This window comes from Xiphophorus hellerii, chromosome 8 (genome assembly GCF_003331165.1).
Source record: "Xiphophorus hellerii strain 12219 chromosome 8, Xiphophorus_hellerii-4.1, whole genome shotgun sequence".
NCBI lineage: Eukaryota > Metazoa > Chordata > Actinopteri > Cyprinodontiformes > Poeciliidae > Xiphophorus > Xiphophorus hellerii.
In genome coordinates, this window is record NC_045679.1 from 18,938,770 (window position 1) to 18,962,684 (window position 23,915).

General features: G+C 35.7%; 1 protein-coding gene across 2 annotated transcripts in view; it reads right to left on the bottom strand.

The window, feature by feature from the left end:
* The window catches only part of ccbe1 (collagen and calcium binding EGF domains 1), a 40,935-nt gene extending 20,823 nt beyond the window's left edge, over positions 1 to 20,112 (bottom strand). The window contains exons 1-2 of one of the 2 annotated variants that reach the window (XM_032570726.1): positions 19,690 to 20,112; positions 19,456 to 19,536 (exon numbers count right to left, since the gene is read on the bottom strand). In XM_032570726.1, the coding sequence (XP_032426617.1) occupies positions 19,456 to 19,536; positions 19,690 to 19,793 (185 nt within the window). In that variant the 5' untranslated portion in view covers positions 19,794 to 20,112. The remainder of the gene's footprint in view (positions 1 to 19,455; positions 19,537 to 19,689) is intronic. The other variant, XM_032570725.1, reaches the window with a different exon arrangement.
* Between the last annotated feature and the right edge of the window lie 3,803 nt (positions 20,113 to 23,915).

Here is a 23,915-nt window from a genome sequence, read left to right on the forward strand (position 1 = left end):
CATGCAAGATACTGAGATCGGTTTTGGCTAAGTGTCATGTAAAACTTCAAATGAACAGCATATTTGCACAAAACCATCAATAAAATCAGATGCTTCCTCAGCAAGAGTGACTGCCTAAGTTCTTTTTCAGCATTTTCCAAATGTTGATAGAACATTCAGTCTGTCCATTACTGACAAAGTCATGCACCCTAAAACTTTGTCACAAATGAAAAGATCTGTTTAAAAGTTACAGCGCTGTGGACCTGGCAAGGATATAAGAACAACATGTGCCCCATCTATCTTAATAAAATAAAACAAATACAATTGAGAGAATTATTACTTGCTACATGTTGACAGAAATAATGTTGGCAATTTAGCAATCGGCCAACATGACATGAAAAATTATAGCAGGTATTGCAAATCCTAACATTGATGAAGCAAACCATTGCCAATTGTGGTTATGAGGAAATGATAAAGAGTAGAAAGAGCAGTCTGACAATATTTATTATCTATTTTTAAACCACATTCCTTGTACGTTTTAGATGCTGCTTGATAAGCTACAAGATTTCTTAAGAGATTGCCGGTTGCTCAGGCAAATACAAGGAGAGACAGAATTTCCTCTTATATAACAGAACAAATGGAGGTATTTTTATTTTTTCCCTTTGAGCCAGAGAAATCCACTTTTTGCCTTGAACTTTTCACTTGAGATAAAATTTAACGTGACAGTTTAGCTGCTGCTCAGCCTGTTCTGCACTGCTAAAATACCATCTGGGTATGATATGATATACAGAAAAAAACTGATGCATGTCCCCATCTGTTCAAACTAAATGAAACACTAAAACAAGTGATAAAGGAAACAATAAGAACAATAACCAGATATACTGTGGTGAAAATGAATTTAATATGTCAAGGTTTTTCCTGGTGAATATATTTCTAATGAGGCCAGTGACATGAAATTCATTCCAGATGTCAGTAACAACCTTGATAATCCACATACACAAAGAAATCAAAACATTGTAGTCCATAAATTAAGATATTTCTAATAAAATATAAGAGTATGATCATATTTTTTTAATACTTCATAGAAAAGTCCTTTTTTTTGAAAACCATATTTTTCAAGATTCCACCTGTATGGAGAAACTTGATGTGTTGCTATTGCATAATATGGTCTATTAATCTGCCTTTCCGTGGTATTTTACGTTGCATTCTGGAGTAACTGACAAGTAGCTTTAATTTCCTTCTCTGAAACCAACTGAGAATTGACTTGGCTGTGCATTTGGGCTCATTATCTTGCTGAGAAATCCACTCTGGTTTTACCTTCAGACCTCAGATCCTGATGAGGACCGTATTAGCATTTTTTCCATCCAGTCGTTTTTTAATCACATTGAATCTGCCATTACCATATGCAGAACAACAAACCACATCATGATGTACCCACCTCCAAACTTCCCTTTGTGCTTTATAGTGTGTTGAATGGGGCAATTTCTCCTTTGAACAGGAGTTGAGAAATTACAGAATTAGATTTTGATCTAATCTGGCCAAACTATATTATTCAGAGAAGCCATTGCGTCTGAGTGAATTACTTAGTTTAAATGGAAAAACTGCACAAGTCCAAGACTTTCTGAAGAACTCTGTCAGTGGTCATTAGGTCTTGGACAGCCTTTAAGACTTTTATTCAAATTCCTCTGCAAGACAAGCTTTCAACTTCCAGATTTTGGACCTACAAATGCAACATTTGAAGGATTTATTGGTTGCAAACTTGTGGCTTTGCAACAATAAATGTGCTTGAGAGAGCACTTTGATTGCACCCACTATTGGATTTGGATTATGTGACATGATGATGAAAAAGCTTTTTATAGGCCATCAGTTAAGAAGTAACTAGCCTGATAAGCAGTAGGATTGCTTTTTCAATTCTACTTTTTTGACTTTGACTTTTTAGCTATTTATTTGGCTTGCTATGCCTTTTAACAGCTTTTTGTGAGTTTCATGCTTATTTTCTGTATCATTTCATGTTATTACACTTACAGTAACACACATCCTTATTTGCATTGATTTCATTGGTGAGAATTACATGACAGAAAAGTTATGTTGCTTGTCTAAAGTAGACTAAAATGCAAGCTGGGATCCAAGAGGTAAATAATGAAAAGAGTTTTATTAAACAAGACAAAACACAACTTACAAACTGGGGAGAGAACACAGAGAGCCAGGGTACACAGAGACCTGGTAATATAGAGGAAATTAAACAAATAAGTAAGGTGTGAGACAAAGAGAAGAAGTTAAATATCAGGAGTGTGATTGTTGGACCATTGACCAGGACTCATTACTGAGTGCAGCTGAGAAGGTAGAGGAGAAGGCAGACACAGTGGAGCAAGAGGAAGTAAATACTAACAGTAGAGCTGGGAAAACATAAATCTACAAACAAGAGAAATTAAAATCATGATATATCTTAAGTAACTAAGTACAGACAAATCTAAAATAAAACACACACAAGGCTTATTTAATCAAAACAAATAAAACAAAACACATAAGAAATTATCAAAACTATAAACTCATGAGAAACTCCCATAAAAAACAAGAAACTGACAAAAAAAAATGTTCAATGCTTAACTTCCCAGATGAATTAAATTCCTCACACCTATGTGTGAAACAAATGCAATTAAAGTACATCCAAAACCACATATTCGAGAGTCAATGACGACCTGTAAAACCTTTTGGTTTGAATGCTTGTTCTGGGAATTCACAGCACAAAATCTGATGGATCAAGTCAAAAGCTTCAATTGCATGCCAAAAGAGTGTCAACATTGTGTCACTTATTGGTTGTCAAGATAAACAGGAGATAAAGTTGAGCAACACATCTGTGATTCCAGAGTTAAACATATCAACATCACATTTGCAGAGACACAGCTGCCAGTGAAGAATCCAAAGAAACAGTCCCTTGACAAAAAAGACTCAGCACAGTGAATACGTTGTCTGAATGCCTGAATACCTTTGCGTGTCCCAAAACTCCAGACTCTAAAAACCTTGGAAAGGTCATCTGCTCAGCTAAAAATACATCACTCAGAAATGGATAAAGGATTTTACTATGTGATGTTTTTGGTGTAAGCAGACCTTTAGAAAAATAGCTAAAGTCTCTGCTAAAACAAACTGATAGTTGAAATTCTCTTTCAAGTGTTGGTATCTTCAGTGATGTTACAGTAATGATTACAGACATATGTCTTGGCATGTGATATGACGAAACTTGATTCCAAAGAAAATTATTATTTTATATCTGTTTAGTGAAGCTAGCCTATTCTAACTGCAACCTGCTGTAGAGATGAAAGTCAGCCCAGTTGTTTAACAACTTCCACAAAAATACATCCTCCAACAGTGATTCTCAACATGGGGTCACAGTGCAATACAATTTTCACTGAATAGAAGATAACAAAATTAGATTTGTGCATGCAAAACATTAACTGACTTACTGAGTAAAGTCTCAAAAGACATCTGTGAAGATTTAAGTCAATACAACTCTGCTGACAGACCTACCATTAAAACATATGTGTGTTTCTAAGAATTTTAAAATAGAAACTGAATAGAAAGAACAATAACAAATCTTTCTCAACCTTTTGGACATACCAAAATGATTAATTTTACTCTAAGAAAACAACTTTGTTGCAGTAGAATTGCTTGATAATTCTACTGCAGAATAAAACACAAGCAGGTCCTGAATTGAACATTTGATCTAAGTTGAAATAGATAGTTGAGCCTATCTGCTGTTGAATCAGATGCCTCTTGTCTTCCTCTTGACCATATATCACTTATTGTCTGAGGAGTTAGAATATTGTTGTCTGACCCCTAAAGTCAGGTCAGATTGTTGGAAACCAAGGTCAGGTGGTCAGGCACTCTCATACCTGACCACCTGACCCTACCATAAAATAAAATCTTTATATCTTTACAAAGCCTGTCAGCAGAACATGGTAGACCAGTGTGCTGAATTTAGACTTGAGAAAACACAGTGGACCAACAACAGAAGATGACAGATAACATGTGTCCCAAATCATCACTCACTGTGAAAACTTCACACTGGACTTCAAGCACTATGGATTTGGTGCCTCTCCAATCTTTATCAATACAATTGGATCTTGATTTCCAAATGAACTGTAAACTTTACTTTCATCTAAAAAGAAAACTTTGGACTGAGAAACAGTGCAGTCCTTTTTCTCCTTTCTACAGGTAAAACGATTCTGATTCGTCAAGCTCTGGAGTGGCTTATCACAAGGAATGTGTCAATTGTAGCTCTTGTAGTCCGCATCTCTCAAATGGGCTTTGCCCCACAAATCTTTGTTTGTGCTCATTTACTTTCCACAATAAACCTCCAGTAAATCCACTTTCACACAGCACATAAGCAGTTTCTATAATGACCATTTGTGGCTTATGTTCTAAGTGGAAAGTATAAGTCACTGTCTAATCAACAGTTGTCAAGTCAGAAGTTTCCTTTCATTTCAGGATCAGAAACATCTTATACAAATATTTAAAGAAGTTTTATACAGAGTTTTAAAAACTTTAATGTCAAATAAACATCACTTTGTTTTACAGACTTAAAATCAAGTGATGTGAATAAAGGGGGCATTAACTACAAAGATAATTTGGAAATAAATGGTGGGCTAAACTGAAACCTTCCCCCAAAAAAACAAACTGTTTAATCTTTTACCTGATGAAGGCCAACATGTTCTTGTCGCATAAAACCTTGCTTCTCCTTTGATAATGAACTGTTTTAGGAAATTTCTCTGAGTGCACACTGTTCTTAGAGAGAAATAAGAACAACGTGCACTCAGAGAAATTAGCACTTTCCCATTTGATCAATCATTACTGTAACTCACTTGTTAATGACTATTTGAACTACCCACAAAAGACATTTTACTAACCATTACAGACACACAGACCTGATAGAACAACCCAAGACAAGGCTCTTCATGGAAAAACAGAAATTATGGTTTAAAGTAGTTTAATTTTCCAGCTCAATTTATTGTTATTAATTTAAAACCTATTTTTCTCCTGCCCTTTTGCTTTAATTTCCTCTCTCCAGACACAATGGTAACATAAGGACTCGGTGAGTGAAAATCATAGCAAAAAATGTGCTGAGTGTGAAACAATACATTTTATTGCTGGGGTTTCCCTGAAACCACACAGTTGTGGTTACTCATCCAATAAATGTAAAGTTCAACATTTTGAGAAGTTCCCTCTTTTTTTTTCACTAAGGGTTAAAGATTCTGATTTTCACATTTAAGTGTAAGCAATGTGGTTTACAGCAAAGTAGCAAACAACATAGGCTGACAAGTTGCACAATATATATAATTAACTCACATAAAAAGGCTTAAATAAATGGTAACTGGCACAGAGGTGACATACCTGAGATAGTTTTCCATAGATTAGTGGAGAAAGCTCTGAAGAGAAAAAGCTCAGAAGGAAGATGAAGGTTTTTATCCACACTCACTTTATTTTGATAGTTCCAAATCCCATTTATCTCACACCTTCACAGAGAGAAAGAAAGAGAGAGTAGCAAGTAATAAAACTAGTGCTGTAACTTGTTTATGCAAAGTTTACCACAAAATTTGAGCAATCATTCTCTTGAAACTTAAAAGGGCAGAGTATGATTTACCCATAGGAAGAACCCAGCTCAAGAGATGCGACACAATCTTGATACAGTTGTTGTCTGCACAGATTCCTGTCAACTCTAAGGATAATGACGGAACTACTGCTTGGTGTTGTTTGCTAAGATTATTAACATACAAAGGGAGAACATTTTTTATAGTTTCTAAACATGTAGTATAAACTATATGTTTAGAAAACTTAAATTAGTAATCCCCGACTTCCTGTTTCCCATGGGCATACAGTGCTTTTAAAAAACTAATTGCTTTCTTACAGATTTTCTCTCTTTTTGTTTTTTGTCATGGGGAAATGTTTCATATTTGAAACGAATTTCAATATCGGACACAACTTGAGTAAATATAGGGTGGACCTTTTTAATGATTATTTTATTAATGGAAAAAATGCTGTGCATGCCTACCCGTTCCTATGGGAAAAGGTAATTGCCCGCATTGTAAAATTACATATTAGTCATTACATTTAATTTCACTACTCACACCAGCTCTGATTACTGCCTGACTAGACAATCAGTAAATGCCTAATCATCTGATAATATGAAGCAGGCTAAAAGGTCTTATTGAGCAAAACACAATAAAGTCCTTGACATATATTAAGTCTAGAAAAAGGTTAAAAAAGCATTTATAAGACTTTACGACTCCATAAACACAGAGAACACAGAATAATTTTGTACTTTCCCAGAAGTGTCTAGCCATCTAACATTACGTCAACAAGAAAGAGACAAGCGCAGCCTCCATGAGATTTTTAAGACCCAAACACTCCTGCCCAAAGAGGACTCAAAGACCTATATGTAAGGCACATCTTACCGATCGCCAAAACTTTCCAAAATATGTTGTGTGAACTGATAAAAAAAATAAAAAAAATCACTTTTAGAATGTGTGCATCATGTTCTATCTGACATTCAACTAGCACCATTTCAGGCATCATACAATTATCAAGCATGATGGCAAGAGTGAATATCATGGGCTGTTTTGCTGCTATATTAAGTGGAAAACTTGCAATATCATGGTCATATTCAATAAATTTGATTTTTTTCAGCAGTGATTACAAACAGACCTATGTTTTCAAGCTTTTTTCTGCTGACTATGATGATTTTCAGCTTACAGTCAGGGAAATATGGGCATAATGAAAACTATGTTTAAGACTTGTTTACAGATTGTTAACTTCAAAATATACTTCTATTGTGATGAATGAGTCTCCTTTTTCATATAACCTTTATTTTACCAAAATAAAAATCCATTGAGATTAAAAACGTTATTCAAAGCAGTGCTGGGCACTCCTTGGAGTGCATATTAAAATTTACTTTATATGACATAGAAGCATGAAATGGGCTCTCTACCAGTAAATCCAGTAAATCCTGAATTTCAAGTGTACTTGGATTATATAACAAGAAAACAATTTGCATTTAAAAGGATGCAGAAAAAAGAAAAATGGTCAAAATTCAGACTAATAACCTTACAGACTGTCATAAAAAAGGATATGTGCTGTCTATTGGGAAAAAAGAGACTTATTAGTTATTAAAAACAGTGCTAGCAAAAATGGTGGTATATGATAAAAAAAAGTTTGAAGCAGGATTTTCTCCCCCCATTGAATAAACATACTCAAAGTAAAAGGCTGAATGTTTCTAAAATGTTTGTTACAAGAATATGCTTCGGTAAACGTGATCAGAATGGTAATGTTAAAGGAGGACATTGTGTAGTTTTTATTTAAAACTACAGACCTCACTTTGGAGTCAAAAATGCCTTTACCCTCCCAGCCTGAATCAAAGGAGCAGGTCATGACTCTACCTCTGAAGCTATTTCACAATTGGAGTTCCCATTTCAAACAAATCAAATATGACTGTAATTTCTTCTACTGATGTATTAAACATCATAAACCTTACCACATTAAATCTATCATTCTCTCTGTTTAAGTTAAGAAGCTCTCACTGCTGTGTAAAAAAAAAGAAGCTGCATTTATTACAGGCACGCGCAGGCTATTTTTGATGTTTTTGAAACTGATTCTTCAGGAAATTATTCAGAGGAAAGTTGTCTGTCAAAGTAAACCACCATGAGCACTTCCATATGATACTAATGTAAACCACGCTTCATAACAAAAAAAGGCCAAATATCACTGTTATATATTAACTACAGAAGGGACCATGAAAAGCACTTGACTTTTTACTAGAAAACAGCTGAATTTAGAAGGGACTGTAAGTAATTGAAATTCCTTGCAATTATTCACGCATGTAATATCCTAATGTCAGAGAATAATAAAACCCTGACCTTAACTCAGGCAAAGACGGCCTTTAATGCTTTAGATACTGAACTTTGCCCTGTTGTGACGTCCTGAATAGTCAATGCGTCCTTCGTGTAGTTTTGGTAAGCTGGTAAGGGTCATTACTGTTACTATTATTTGTCCATTTTAGGATAATGTTTCAAACTGTGGTTATCACAGTTGGAGAAAGTCTTAGACATGGCTCATAATATGTTCCATTTGTGATTTGTTGGTGGTAAGTGTCCACGGAAAACAGACAAAGAATATAATTTTTCAAGCAAGCTTCAGAGACAATTTGAAAGATCAACCGATTCCATTCACGAACATCCCGATTCCAGAAAAAAATCCAGTAAAACCCCCTACATACGTGAATTTAGAATAATCAAACACAGATGACGATGTATAAGCAGTAGTGATAGTTTGTGGACTCATTCTAAGCGATAAAACACGTAACAAGAAAAAGAAAAGGAGTTTGATAAAATCCGCTCTATTTGCTGCACTATGATTTGGAGGTGAGTTGTTTTTTCGCAGTTAACATTTTTAACTGAATAAACATAACCACATATAATGCACATATATAAAAATGACCTTTATATGTAGTAATGTCAGCTGTTTGGGATTCCCTTCCGTTCTTATGTCACCGTGCTTTCTGATTGGCTACCTGTCACATTCAACAGGCTGCATTCTCACTCCCAGTCAAGGAAAACCCCACAGGCTGCGATAATCGGGCCAAGACAATGTTGACACACCACCATGTAACACACCACACACTGCAGGACGTTGTAAGATTGCCGTAAAGGGAAAATCGGGGCAAAAAAGAAAAAGGCTTAAGCGGGAACACCAACATGCAGAAGAACATGCATCTGACGGTTCCTTCCAAAATTGCCAAGTCTTGACTGGTCCGCGGTAATAAAAAGGTTGGGGACCACTGCCCTAAAGCAGCAGAGATACTCGGTTGGTTATTGGCAAAGAAAAACTTAAAAATCAAGAACTTCTGTAAAAAGAGTTGCCATAAGTTCTGGTATCAGCTAATTTAAAATGATTGCTAAAAAGCATTTTGGTTTACTTTGAAGAAAATATTTATAGTAAATGAAAATTTTGCTCGTTGGAATCTTCTAGAGCAGGGGTGCTCAAGTCCAGTCCTCGAGACATACCATCCTGCAACTTTTAGAAGCATCCTTACTCCAACAGACCAGGATCAGCTCTAAACAGGCCTGGTAACAAGCCATTCATTTGATTCAGGTGTGTTGGAGCAGGGATGCATCTGAAAGTTGCAGAATGGTAGCTCTCGAGGACTGGACTTGAGCACTCCTTTTCTAGAGGGAGTTTTATTGGTCATCTAACATCAGGACATTCCATAGAACAGTATATTTTCCCTGCCACATACACTTTTTTCACCATTTTTAGAGCTAATAGAACCTGCCAGACCCAATGAATTGCAAAAGTATTATTGAGATGTTCATTGTGTTGACCCTGTCAGTCACATTTATGAATCATTATGTGTATAAACCAATAAGGATGTGCCAGACAGCTTCAGTTGTTTTACTGTGGTGCTGTCTTATTGTTTAAAATCCCTGGACACCAATGGAGAGTTTTGTAAAGGCCCCATTTGTTTATTTTTTGTTTCTTTTCTCATCTTGCATCCATTTAGTGACACAAATGAGAATAAATATTCTGTATTGGAAATAATTCAGCCATTTTAATGTGTGGATAATATTGTAATTCAGGTGAATAAATGTATCTATGATGTCTCAAAGGATCAACAGAAGACCCATTGATTGCTCAGAGGATGATAGTCCAACTTTTGACGTAAGTGTTTATTTGCTTGTAACTCTTGTTTATGGTGATCTGATCACAGACAAAGGATTTAAACACCAAATGTTGATCAAGATTTCAATGTTAATGTTTGGTTGTTTTTGTACTCTTGATATATTGAATCCTTATTTAAACACTGCTTATATTCAGGCACATATCTGAGATCAATGTTAAATTGGCTTTATGATTTAAAACATTTATGAAGAAGAAAAAATACAAGAAGTCTGTAAACTTGCAATACTTCTCCTTTGTACTTTAGTGAGCGAGGCCATACAACACAGATTTGACCCTTAATTGTGGAAATAACCATTACATCAAAAAAAAAAGTTATGCCTTTATGCTTTTCATATGTTCCAAACACATGTGGTGAATGAGGTAACTAAAATATGGGGCATGTTAGCCCACTTGAGATTTACGGTTTCCATGTTATTTTAGTGCTGAAGTGAAATGTTATACAGTGCCCAGGAGCTCCACACAAACATTTGTCAACAGTGATTAACTTAAGCTATAATTAAAATAAAGTAATGCTTCTTAATGTGTGGATTACATTACAAAGGAAAACACTCACACCTTCCTTAATGCAGAACAGAAAAAGCATAAAGTAGGAAGATGTCAGAGTAAATTAAGCAGATCTGCAAAATGCTATTCTACTACTAAAGTATAACAAAGACTTGACAGGTGGACTAAAACACCGATGGTGTTGGTAATAGGGAATATTTTGAAAATGAACTGTAAGTGACTCAAGTATAATGTAATTCAGCAGTAAATGAGCATAGTTCTCAAGGGAGGGAGAAACATCTGCACTGTTAAGAACCACCAAACATGAGCTGCCGCTTCAAAAATCTGTTATTAACGTTGAATGCTCCATCTGTTTACAATTTGAAAATGACTGATATATAGAGATGTGTGTTCACTGGTGCAAGTAAAACATATCCGTTAGCTATAAATGCTGTCCTTTAGGGCTGATAAATTAGATGCTTTTAATTTTCTCTAATGGGAATTTAAATTAAGTCTTCAAAAATCCAAGCTAGAAATGAAAACGAAAAGGATTTGCTGTTGTGAGTTTGACGAACAACTGCTATACAAATATAATTCTGTGCCAATTGTAACTATAGTTCAAAGTGTTTCTAATAAAAGGTTTAATAGTAGATTAAAAGAAAAAGCTAAAAGCAACGAAGAAATAGTCTTGGATATACAGAGTAAGAGCTCAGAGGCAGAAAAACCGCAGTCTGAATACTACTTATCACTGCATCACCTAACCACTGCAAAACCACAGCATGACCAAAACGTGACCACACAACAGTTCTTGATGGAAAGAAACAGATGGTTTTGGGAGAGTCAGCCAAAAGAAACAAGAGTGGGTTTTTCAGAAACCAAAATACCTTAAAAAAATGTTGAGTAGTAATTTAAAGTAAGGATAAGTGCCCGTGACTTTAAAGGTTTAAGCTGAATGTGAAACAGGGCATGGAAGGTCTTAAAATGATCAGCCAGATCTTACAAATCATTTTGTGCAAGTTGTATGACCTTTAAGTGGTTTCCAAGCATATATCATGGTCAGAACAGTGGAAACAGATATTCAGCAGGAAAAAGCAGAGACACAGCTCCTAATCCATTACATCCGTAATGCCTTTCTACAGAAGTGTCTGCATGTTGAATATTTCAGACAATTCCTCCAGATAATTTATACCTTAAGTCTGAGGTTGAAAATGCTGAAAAAACTCCTGGCTGTAAGGCATGCTGGGAAGCATTTTAATCTCTATGGAAAAACATGTTTTATTATCAGAACGTTTCCGAAATGCAAACAGATGAGACAAAGCAGCAAGTGAAAAAAAAAAATAAATCAAATTACACTTTCTATATTGTGATGCCAAAAAGAGTTTGATAAGAATCGGAACATTTGAAGACAAAATTATGTTTCTAAAAATGAACACACAAAAGCAAAGCAATAGAAAAAGGTCTCTCATTTGTTATTCGTAACATAGTGGACTGTATAATAAGAATATGATATAGTGAAAGGATTTAAAATTCAGATTTCTGTTAAAAAATAAATTAGGAGTAATAAAAAAATCCATATGGCTGAAGAGACGGGGTTTTTGATTGTGTTTGTGCTGTACATGAATCACCAGAGAATGCTCTTTAACACTATTATGTCCTCCCCTGCTTTGAACATAATATTTTACACTCCATGATAGCAGAGGAAGAATGAGTTGCTGGTTCATCTTTTAACCCTCCCTGCAGTCCTAAGAGGACCCCGTGTGCGCTTTTTACCATGTTCATGGTCCTGGCGGGGTCACATACGCGATTTTACAAGTTGTTTTTGTGTGTGGGGACGGGACACCCCCATCGAATCCTCATTGTTTGACCATGATATCCGCCTCACTTTTCCTGAGCATCAAGCTAGGACTGCGAGGGGCTTAAGGTCTTTAACTCAGTATGACTAAAGAGCTACTTCCCACTCAGTGTATAGTAGAATCTAATTTCATGCTAAAAGTAGACTACAAAATAGCACCCCTTTTAGACAAAACGTTTATGGCAGATTCTTTTACAGGGGTCAGACTTTGAGTGGGGAAGTTGCAAAAAACCAGAGTGAGTGACAAATGGACAGATGGATATGTTGTCTAAAGATTTCCATTGTAGGAACCCTGAATATTAATGCTTAACAAAAAAGTCTTGCAAAATTCACTGAAAACCATTTGGCTCAACTAATTTTTGATACCCAAAAATGATGTTTATAATTTACAAATAATTTTGCAACAGATTACCAAATAAACTGGTGTACCAAAAATCTAAATATTGTTTCAGATTTAAAGTCAGATTAAAGGGGTGTGTTATAATAATAGCTTTTTCTAAGTTAAAATGTAGGTCTAAATCCAAGAACTGCATGTGCAGGTGCAAATATTAACACCTGTACAAAAGTATTTTTAAAAGTGGGACATGCACATAGGTAGACACAGAGATAAATCATGAAAACTTTCGATGAGCAAAAATAACCAGACTCAAAAGTAAGGCACACTATAGCCTGATTGTAACTATATGCATAGCAGAAAGCAACAAGCACATTTACACCACTAAGCTGCTTTAAAATTCACTTTTTAGTCTCAAGAAAAAGAATCTTCAAATTCTCCTCTTCAAGCAAATGAATGAAAAAATGACAATACTGTCCATTAAAAGTTTCAGTCTAAAAATATTGTAACTACAGAGATCAAAATTAGTAATGTGTGTAGTCCACCAGCCTTCATATAGGCTATTAATGAACTAATGACTTCACAGCCATGATAATGTGCTGAGGCAGGCAGACACTCCTTCCAACATATACTACTGTGGCAGTTGTTTCAGCAGACAGAGAAGTTATAAATCTTCTCTAATGGATGGGGATAATGTATGAATCTGTCACACAAAACCACTGTGTTCAACCACAGTTTTCCTTAAACTGTAGACTGTGGCCTCTTTTCACCACAAATATGATCCCTGCTCTATCCTTGACTTTTTAAAAAAGGTCTACTGATTTCAAGGTAACTAAGCCTTTATAAAGCAGTGAATTTTTTCCCAAAACAAGAATGTTTCTCTAAATAAAACTCATAGTGAACCAAATATTTCTTTTGTTCGTTTTGACAAAGATTACAAAAAAACATTGAAATTATAAATTATGGACATGTAAATAAAAAAATCCACTTTGTCAAGTATGTAAATAAATCCTGACAAATATTTAGTTAGACACCCCATAGGAAGTTGTACGTCAACCATCGACTTTATGTAACCCCTCCTCTTCTTGGAAAAAATGGTGGAGTTTTTACGGGAAGAGTGGGGGGTTACAAAAAGTTTGCTGGTTAGTTTACTGGGACAGACCTGAATTAAAAACACACCCCAAAGACATTTTTGGGGTGTGTTTGAGATCATTGTCCTGTTTAACCCAATTATATCAAACAGTCTGCTAGGATCATTGCTGATCCTCCTTTAATATTCCATCTTCTTGGTGCAGTGCATCTTGACCACTTACAGCAGTGACAATATGATGTGGCTAAACAGTAAAATTAATCAACTTTTTGACTGCCTCAATGATGATGGGGGCTCCTGACCAATTCCTGAAAATCCCAAGCAATTCAATATCTTTTGATGGAAACAGTTTGGATATTGGGCACAAATGCTAAGCTAATCTATACTGCTGATTTGTGGAGTTGAATGAACTCTACTAACTCTAGCAAAAAGTAGTCAAATATTAAGCCAGAATCATGAAAGGAGCTTGCTTGCTATTGGTTGCCAGAGGGAATTGGTAAAGATGCAACTTGCTAAAGTACATTTAACAAAATATTAATGGGTATGCATCCACATATTTGAGCATGCACATTTAAAATGTTCTAATTTTACAAACTAGGAAAAGAATCATGACTTCAGACTTGTGTGCTCAACTCTAGTTTTTGAAATTCATTGGGTACACAATAAATTTGTGCTTATAATCTTCTGTTTTGCTTATAATCCTCTGTTAAAATACATTTTATAGACATGGTTAACAAGGTTTGAAACTTTTTCTTGAAGGCTGGACTTTTAAAATAATCTCCTACTTAAATCACAGCAGGTTTTAAATCAGACAGAATGAGATCAGCTGTCACAACAGCTGACCTCCTCTTTTGTGACTGTACATCCCTTTAATGTTTAACTGTGTGGGAGCTGTCACTGAGGAGCAAAACCAAATGTTCATGTCAACTCCTTAAATCCACAGTACACTCTCCACATAAGCAAAGCACTCCAGTTGAAAGCCTTCATATCCTCTTTCTGACCATTGATAGAAAACAGATGTTGAAGCTGCTTTTTTCTGACAGGACATTATGCATCATTTCAAAGACGTGGTTTCTCTTTGTGAGGTATTTCTATACATAGTCAGTCACTTATTCCAAACATAGTTCCTTAAAGTGGTGAACTATTATTGTATTTTATTAACAGAGATGCCTCAACAGATATCAAAATTATACCAACTTTCCTTCACCGCACTTTTTAAAAGCTTTTCTGATAAAGTCAGAGAAATCAAAATCTCAACTGGCTGCTGTAAATCATTAAAGGTATTTAAGATTGGCGTGACTTTTAGTGTTTATCTCCATAATGTCTACTAATAAAGATTCATCCTCAAAGACTGTTTTCTTTTATGGTTTATTGAGAAATAGCTTGGGCTAATTTTATGTTCTTTCCTCGGGCAAGATGTTGACCTAATCGTAAAAAATTATTGCTTTTGAAATGTTTTTAACTCGGTAATTTTTACTTTTTTTTAAAAATGTGACTCGTTTGTATCTTTTCAGAGTGTTCCAGGAAGCTTGAGTCTGGCAGTGCACTAAAAATTCATTGGGATTAAGTATTAATGTGTTATAAATATGGCAATAACAATTAATATCAAAGCCCAATTCAAACCACCATCTCTATGAATATTAAATTATTTTCTAACGTCCCTTATGACAACATAAAACACTTCAGTTGCAAAATTTACAATAGACCTTTTTGAATGATTAATGTATTATATAGCTTATTCTTCATTAAGGAGAAGCTTAATGAGGCTAGATAAAGGTTTGTTTTGTAATATCATGATGTGAGGAGCTGCATAAAGACATGTTTTTTCAACAAAAAAAGCTCTTTTAAATTATGACAGATATATGCTGTGAATAGTCCCACTCTTCTTTTCCATCCAGAACATTTATATCATCGTCAGACAAGTAGTAGACCAAGAGAGTAATACACATTCTAACTGGGGCATGCTAAACTCCTTCAGAATTGCCAAAATGTCTTTTATAGAGTAATGATCACTGGAGGAATGATGATGTCAAAAACAAAAAAAACTACATAGATTTTCATGCAGAAATATATTTGAATTGGTACACTGGAAGGAAGTCCTGCTGAGACAGCTATTCCAAGGTGTGGAATAAATTTTAATCTAATGTTAAAAACAGATTTTATGAAACCAAAGGAAACAAAAGAGGGTTCAGGCCTTGTGGCCAAGAGGAATAGCCTGTTTTAAGTGATAACTCTACTGGAACTTTATGGCACTCTCTCTCTGTTTAAATCAACAACTACATTTCTTTAACAAATTTCTAAAGTACAGCAAGTTAACCGAAAAGCAACAATTAGATTAAAAGCAAACACTGACAAAGAACTGCTACTGCTGTTTTTTGCATTAAAATGAAATGGTAAGGAACAAGAATGTATGCATTAGCGTACTATAATGCTTCAATGTGGAACCTGTCCAATATAAAGGTTGTCACAGCTTCTTACACCTTAAAGACGACTTTCCTAAGAGTTGTTGCTATGAGAAAGACACCAAATAAGCATAAAAAAAATATGCAGTAACAATTAAAAAAGTATCAATTTAAGAATTACACATGCCACTCACAACTTTAATGCAATTGTCACTGAAGTACACACAGAGAAGTTTGACTTTGACTGTGTTCTGTTTTGTTTTTCTTCCAAGATGGTTAAAGCTGACAGCGTATACATAATAAATCAAGCCAGTGAAATCACTGTTTCATACATTCTTGTCACAGGAGAAATATAAATATAAACAAAGATTATTAATGTCCCTCCATCCAGAAGATGGTTAACACACTGGATCTGGCTCTCATCTTGGATTGTCAGAGGCTTGGGAACCAGCCTAAAAAGATGCAATAAAATTGCAAAGACTTGCTGCTTTTTATCAACAAGTCTTTGAGGTGTATTTTCCATATTTCTGAAAAATTTTTATTTAGTTAACTGGATAAATACTAAGGTGAATTTGAAGGCCAGCGAATTTTAAACCTGGATTCAGATCAAGTGTTACTCTTACCACAGCCATCTATCCTATTCAGTAATTCCTTTAATCCTGCTTTTTGTTATGAAAAGGTTCTCTGGACCTAGAATGTTATGGGTTCATGGAGCAGGGACTGCGGTTTTGGAAAAATACATTATGAGAAAAAAAAATATCGTTAACATAGCAAACAATTACCAGCAGACCGACAAAGAAAAGAACAGAAACAAAAATCTTTATGCAGATAAGCCACACTCCTGGAAATAATGATCATAACTGATCTCTGGGCAATTCATTGCAAAAACGCAGCAGGACTCAGCTCAGAAAACATTGCCAAAGTGGGACAAGCAGCTCACAGCTTATCATCTTAATCAAACCCGTCACTGGTTTTAAGCAAAGTATAATGTTGCAATCACAGGAATTTGTGATTTAAGTAGGTTTGGAACAGAAAACCTACAAGTTTCCTCTTCTTTTTTTACATTTCACTTTTGAGCCAAACACATTTACCTCCGTGATCTTTAGAGCTGTGAACGCAGGCACAGAGTCTGCAGGCTGAAAATGCTCAATACTGGCACATTAGGCCTTTAAAACAAAGAAACCAAACAAAACGATCTCTATGTGGAATAAGTGAAAGAGTCAAAAAGAGACGGCCTGAGTTGGCACCAGTCTCTGGTGTCTCCTCTGCTTCCTTTCACAACATGATAAATAGCACCAGAATGAAACCTTAAGCTCTGCACATGGTTGCATAACGCATAGCACAGTATGTGTCTTTTGTGCTGTCTGTTTAAGACTTCTAAACCAGATTTATCAAAGAAATGAAAATGCAAAGAAAATCAAATGAATTCAGTTTCTTAACCTGAACTGCTGAGTGACGAAAAACAATGACAAACATCTCTGCCTTCCTCCTCAGAAAAAAAGGTCTGCAATAAACAATGCCTTGCAAAAGTATTCATGCCTCTTGTATTTATTCAAATGTTGTCACATTACAACTGTAAACTCTGATGCATTTCTTTTGTGTAATTTTTTTGATAGACCACAGTAAATGAATGTATAAAAGCGTAGCATTCCTATATGCAGCTTTTCTGAATCAATGCTACAAAGAAGCATCTTTTGGTGCAAAAATGCAAGTTTTTTGTATTGTACTTAGCCGGTTAGCTAAGATGGATGGTCATACTTTGTTTGGTGAGTAGTTGTACTCTCTAATAAATATCTTAGCTCTTCACAGAACAGTTGGATTTATACAGAATCAGGTGCACACTGTTTACTAATTAGGTGACTTCTGAATATCATTGGTTGCACTGGATTTCATTCAGGGGTGTCAAAAGCTTGTAACACTTGCTACTTTATTTGATTAAAAGTGTAAAACCATGAACCAATTTTTGGCCATTTGGGTGTATAAAATACACCAATACTGGCATTTATGGTTGTAATGTACCAAAATGTAAACATTTCTGGTTATATATCTGGGTATAACTTTAATCAGAAGTAGGTATTTGATAGGTTTTATGCTATTATATATTCCCAAGCTAATGAATACCATAAGTATATATTTTTTTAAGCATCATAGTTATGCCAGCTTAAATCATGTTGCGGCAAGTCACATTAGCTCTGGTACAGAAACAGGCAGTATAGAATTTCCACATTGATGTAATCAAATTCAAGGCACGCTTTATGGTTTTTGGAGCCATGTATGAGACTCGTTTAACTGATGTTGCAAGGGATTGCTGGGTTAGTCTTCAGCTCACACTGCGCAGGTGACCTGAAATGCACTCTGGGAGACATTATCATGGCTTTTAGCTGAAGCAATTTTTCTTCTTTAAATAAACAGTGTGGGAAACAATTTGCAGCTGCAGCCAATAACCATAAAACAACATCATTATGTCAAGAGTGTGTTTAAGATGAGAAGATCAAACAGGATGTCACTTAACCAAGGACAGAGGTTGGTCGAGCAACGCAAAGCAAAACCTTTAAAAGTCAGTTTCTTTCATGAGATACCCAAGAATCTGTCGGATTTTTAGCTTAACAAATCTTTCCTTAAATGGGACTTGACAACATTGATTTGTTGTAAATTAAGATCTTTGAGACATGTTTGAAATTTGCTCCCTAACTAAGTTTTATGATTGTGTTTCTGAAGAGAAAACACACTTGCCTTTAATATAAATCACAATGAGTCTATAAATGGCGTATCCCATTCCATTTGAGCCATCAGTCACCCCAAACAAGGTTAAAGCACCCTCAAAAGTTTATAATCCAGACTAATGTTAAGAAGTGGTTTGGAGATGTTACAGTAGCGCTTCTGCAGTTTTTGTTTTAGTTAAATGATCCATCTTTCTGGACAGCTTCTTTCCAAACATGAGTAGCAATATGCTTGTTTAATTGTGTTACTTTATACAAAATCCATACTGTTTGTCACATGGGAGTAATTTTAAACCATGAACTTTTCCATGAGGTCAGTGGAGTTCCAAGTATTTCTTACAAACAATAACTTTATAAAATTAGCAGTAAGTTTTCATTATGCCTGGAAGGCTGAGCAGAAAGGAGAGATTAGCTACTAACAAATTGATCTGTAGCCTCAGACAGGAGATTAATCCATATTGTTTAGAAACTCTCTAGTGTCATGGCACAGGATAATGATAACAAGGTTTCTAGTGGAGGTATCCATCTATTTTCATATGTAAATACAGCTCCAAACAATAGGTGAATCTACAAAGCATGTAGGTTTAATGGATTGTGCTAATAAAATTCAGGAGGAATCTGTTCACTAGAAACAATTAAAAAGCAAACATACTCTTCTCTAATTGTTTTTTTTTTGTCGATATTGCCCTTTATTGTTTCTTGAGGCATATATAAAATTTTGATATTTCAGACTTAGAATGCTATTTCATTTTAACAAGCAAGCTAATTGGTAATTTGATTTATTACAACAGATTTAAGATTAACATCTTGCAACACTGCAGTTTTCCTGTTTCCTACTTTTAGTGCATAAATTTAACTTGGTGTACCTGTAACATGTCGTAACTTCTCCGGTCGACTTCACGCAGGGATACTTTGTAGTTGAAATGTTATTCTCAGTGCATTTTTCCCTGGAAAAGAAAACATATATATATATATATATATATATATATATATATATATATATATATATATATATATATATATATATATATAACATTTTGAACCGAGTTGAATATATTTTTCTTCTCTGTTAGTTTAAAACTGATAATGAAAACAGTTACCCCTGACTGGCATCCTCTTCCTGGTAAGACCAAAGCAAAGCTCCCGAGAAACACATGCAGGTGACGGTGAGCAGGAGAGGGCTCCTGTTGGGCTGCAGCAGCATGACGTCGGTCTGTCGACTGTCCACGCTTGGAGTGACTGCCTCCTCTCAGCTTTAACTTCAGCGGGTGAGGTTAGGAAGGAGGCAGGCAGACCCTCCCATTCACCCAGAGATGATGAATCTCCCACAAAGAGCCTCAGATGTTTCCTAATTCTTTTGATGTAGCCACCAAAACTTCCACATTAATATCACATATAAAAATTAGGTAAAATAACAAAAAAAAGTATATCGGACATGCTAGAAAATACTTGAAAAAATAGTAGACGCGAAGCTAAACCGTTTGGGTGACACGGTAACAAACAAACAAATCTTCAGTATGAGGAAACTGTCAAAGGAAAAAAAATATATAGGGAGAGCAGCTCTGGCAGACCAGCGCGTATAAGCACGCGCTTAAGTTATTATAGTGCGTCATAATCTTTGCTGCCCTCGCGCGGCTGTGAATACGCTACTAGGTAATACGTTTCAGTATAGCGACGTAAAACAGTGATGCACAATGAACAAAATTGGTCAGAAAAGGTGATTATTAGATTTATTATACCGCAAGAAACCACAATAAAAAAAAAGAGTATTGCTTTCGTGCTGGTGTGCCTGTACGGCACACAATGCAGGGCGAAAAAGTGCTTCAGTAAGCCACAAAAAAAACAACAAAGCAAGTAGCGGAAGAAATGCAAAAATAAAAAAATAAAAATGCAATTAAATAATAGGTGCTTAGCCAAAAATGAAGTAGACTACAATAGAAAATATTACTGTTGCCTAAGAACGGCAAAGGAATCTGCTAAATTAAGTATTTGCGTTTGTACAACATTTGGATTGAACAATAAAGTTTTTAGTTTGGTCAACATTCCCTCTTCCTGAATAGTTTGGTGCTGGAGAGTCAGGACACGAGATGACAGGTATTTGATGACCTGGAAAAGAAAATGCAAAAATAAGTCGAGATGTATTTAGATCGTAATTTACGCCGAGACCATTTAGTGTCTCGCAGATCAATAACATAGTTTTCAATTCCGACTTCTTTACAAGCAGAGAACCAGAGTGAGAATTTGTGGACTGGTGAGATATTTCCCTGCTACCAATCAGGATTCTGGCAGGGACACTGATTTACATTTTAAATGACCTGCAGTTTGATTATCTGTTGACACCTTCAAAACCCAAATATTTAACAAGAACTGTTATATGTCTATACTACAATCATTGAAACGTAACGTAAGTACAATCTACAATATCTCCAGGAAAAAATAATCAGGTAAAAAAATTTTTACAGTAGACCTTAAAATTAGTAGTTTGTCATTTTCCATGACGAAAGATGAGCTAAGACCAAATGACAATGTTCTTAAAAATGAATTAGATAATTTTAGTAGATCCCAATTAAAAATACAGTCTTTGAACTGATTATACCCAGACAAATGATATGAATTCATTTCCTATGTAACTTATAAATTTAGTAGGAATAGTAGAAACTGAGTCTGTCTACTGTTAAAAGAAGATACACTCTGAATTATATCAATACATTAAATATACATATAAGAACTCTGAAGTGCTTCACATTACATTCACACGCTGATGGTGGCAAGCTACTGGATAGTAGCCACAGCTTCCCTGACCTGTATATTTTCAAAAATATTGAATAAATAATAAGCTCCAAACTAGATACAAACATAAGCCTAGAATATTTTATGCACAGTAAAACATTTTTAGGCTACTAACTCTGTTTACACCATAGGGATGTGCCAGTCCTATTGACTGGATATGTAAATAAGTGATACAAAAATTGTTGCAAATGCAAATCGGAAATTGGAAGACATAAATTTAATTACAGATTTTCACAAATGTTTGGAAGTATGAAGTAAATATCCACCTCCATTATCTGTGCCAGAACACCAGGGATTTACATCAGCAAAGTCATCACAAACAAAGCCAAGCGGTGTGTTGAAGGAGAAAAGCAGACTTTGTGATTTAACTGAGCATCTAAGAAGAACAATATCTACTAAAGTACTGCAGGACAAACACACTATTTTTAGCCTGAATCCCAGTTGCTTTGCATACGTTTCATCTTTTCATGTTGAGACGTAACTGATTACATGGCCAATTTATGAATTAAAGGCTTGCTCATTAACAGCTGCCTCTTAGATTTGAGGGGAAAAACATGTTCACTCATTCTGACAAATTCTAACAACATGTTAGGCAGCGTAGTGATCAGCAGTAAACACATTGTTATTTTCAGGCTCTGCCAATCCACCTTTAAACTCACTCATTAACTGGGTCAAGGTACCTATGAGGTGTGGCATTATACCTCTCACATACTGCTGACCTTATTCATGAGTTACCTTGACCTGAGTCTGGCGCCGCTGAGGCACCTGTAGTGTTTACTTGTGCTTGCAGAACTCAAGAGTTCTTCAGTTTCTAAAGGACACAGGATGGCATTACAGCAGAACTACTGAGGAGTCTGTAAAAGATATCCTTATGAAACAAGATGACTGTGGTGTCACTTACATCTGCTCTTTTTTTTTCTTTTTTTTCTGGTAGAGCAGTTACACTGGGACATTAGTGACACAGCATTAGTTGGTGTCTATACAAGGAAAAGGTAATAAAATGGATCCAATTACAAGATATATATTCTTGAAGACTGGGAATTGTACCTCTTGGAGAATCATTGGGCAGAAAATGACACCTCGAGTCCACTTCAAAGGGCCTAGTGAAGCGTTACCGTTCTCAGTGCAAGAGAAAGCAGTGTTTCTCCGGTCTGCTGGCTTCATTACAACAGATCCTCTACTACTACTTCTACTGTACTATCCGCTCCAGCTCTGCTCTGAAGGGCTGCACTTCAGCTTCTGGCCACTTGATGGCCCTTTCGACCAACAGATCTCACCCCCTCCTCATCCCCCCCACCACACCTTCTTTCGCCACTACCGTCATCATTGCCCACAAAATGGATGACAGCTTTTTTAGAAATATCAGCGTGCGTCACGACTGTGAGGTGCACATGCTGTGCCGTTTACGTTCCACCTGTTCTGATGATGCCTCAGCAGCCTCAGCAGGCAGGGAGAGATCATGCCTGCAACAAACAATCTAATACTGTTGAGCACAGATACTGCATCAAAGCAAGAGGACAGAGGAGATACAACTCACATATTTTGCAACAAACAGATACAATTATAATCTGTGACATGTGAATAATTCACTTATGATGTCAAAGAATCAGTTATTCTAATCTGCTTATTAGATTTTTGGCCATGAGTACAGCAAAACACGTTTTCCATGCTTTTTTCCTTTATTGATGATGACCTTGCTTTTAGAAATGTTTTTTTTTAAAGTGTAACCATCTTTCTAACAATTTCAGGAATTAGTTTTTTATCAATCATCCAGGAGTTGTTTATGCCACCTTTTTTTATTTAAATAAGTGTAAATGTAGAGGATCTGTAAAACTGAGGCAACAATCAGCTCTAAATGAGATTTGACAGAAAAGCAATTAAAGAAGGGATGTTGCAGGATTGTGTTTTACATGGGGAATAAACAAGATCTATTGGTTGCGTGTCTTGATTAAGGAGCTTATTGAGTTATTTGTAAGAGTAGAAAGTTAACACTGAAGAAAGGTGGAAATTATTTCACCTGAACTGCCTTATTATACTAAACACTCTCAGAATATTTATTTGGCAAGAGAACCACCCAAACAACACATGTTCTCATGCACTGGTAAATTAGAATACGTTCCGTGAAAAGTGATTCACTGTCTTGTGGGTTGCTGACATTGATGCGAACCCTTTCATGCTTAACGGATTCCTCACCATGGAGGCCTGCAGCAGCGGACTACCCACAAAAATGTTCTTTTATTCTCTAAATTCTTTTGCACACATGGGACAGCAATGGGAACTCGCCTCTCCTCTGTCTGTCTCTTCTCACAGTGCAGCACTGCAGTGCCTCTCTGCACATGCTCAGTCAGAGAGACTAAGGGACAGCCACAGAGTTGGATCTCCCTGAAAATATGAACAGCCTCCATCATAAGACGTTGTTGTCTTGCGATCAGGCTCTGAATCATGCTGTACTTAAGAATAATAGGCAGCAGTGTTGCTGACATGGGCATATTCATTCCTACCTGAATAAACTTCGTCTTTTTATAGAAACATTTCT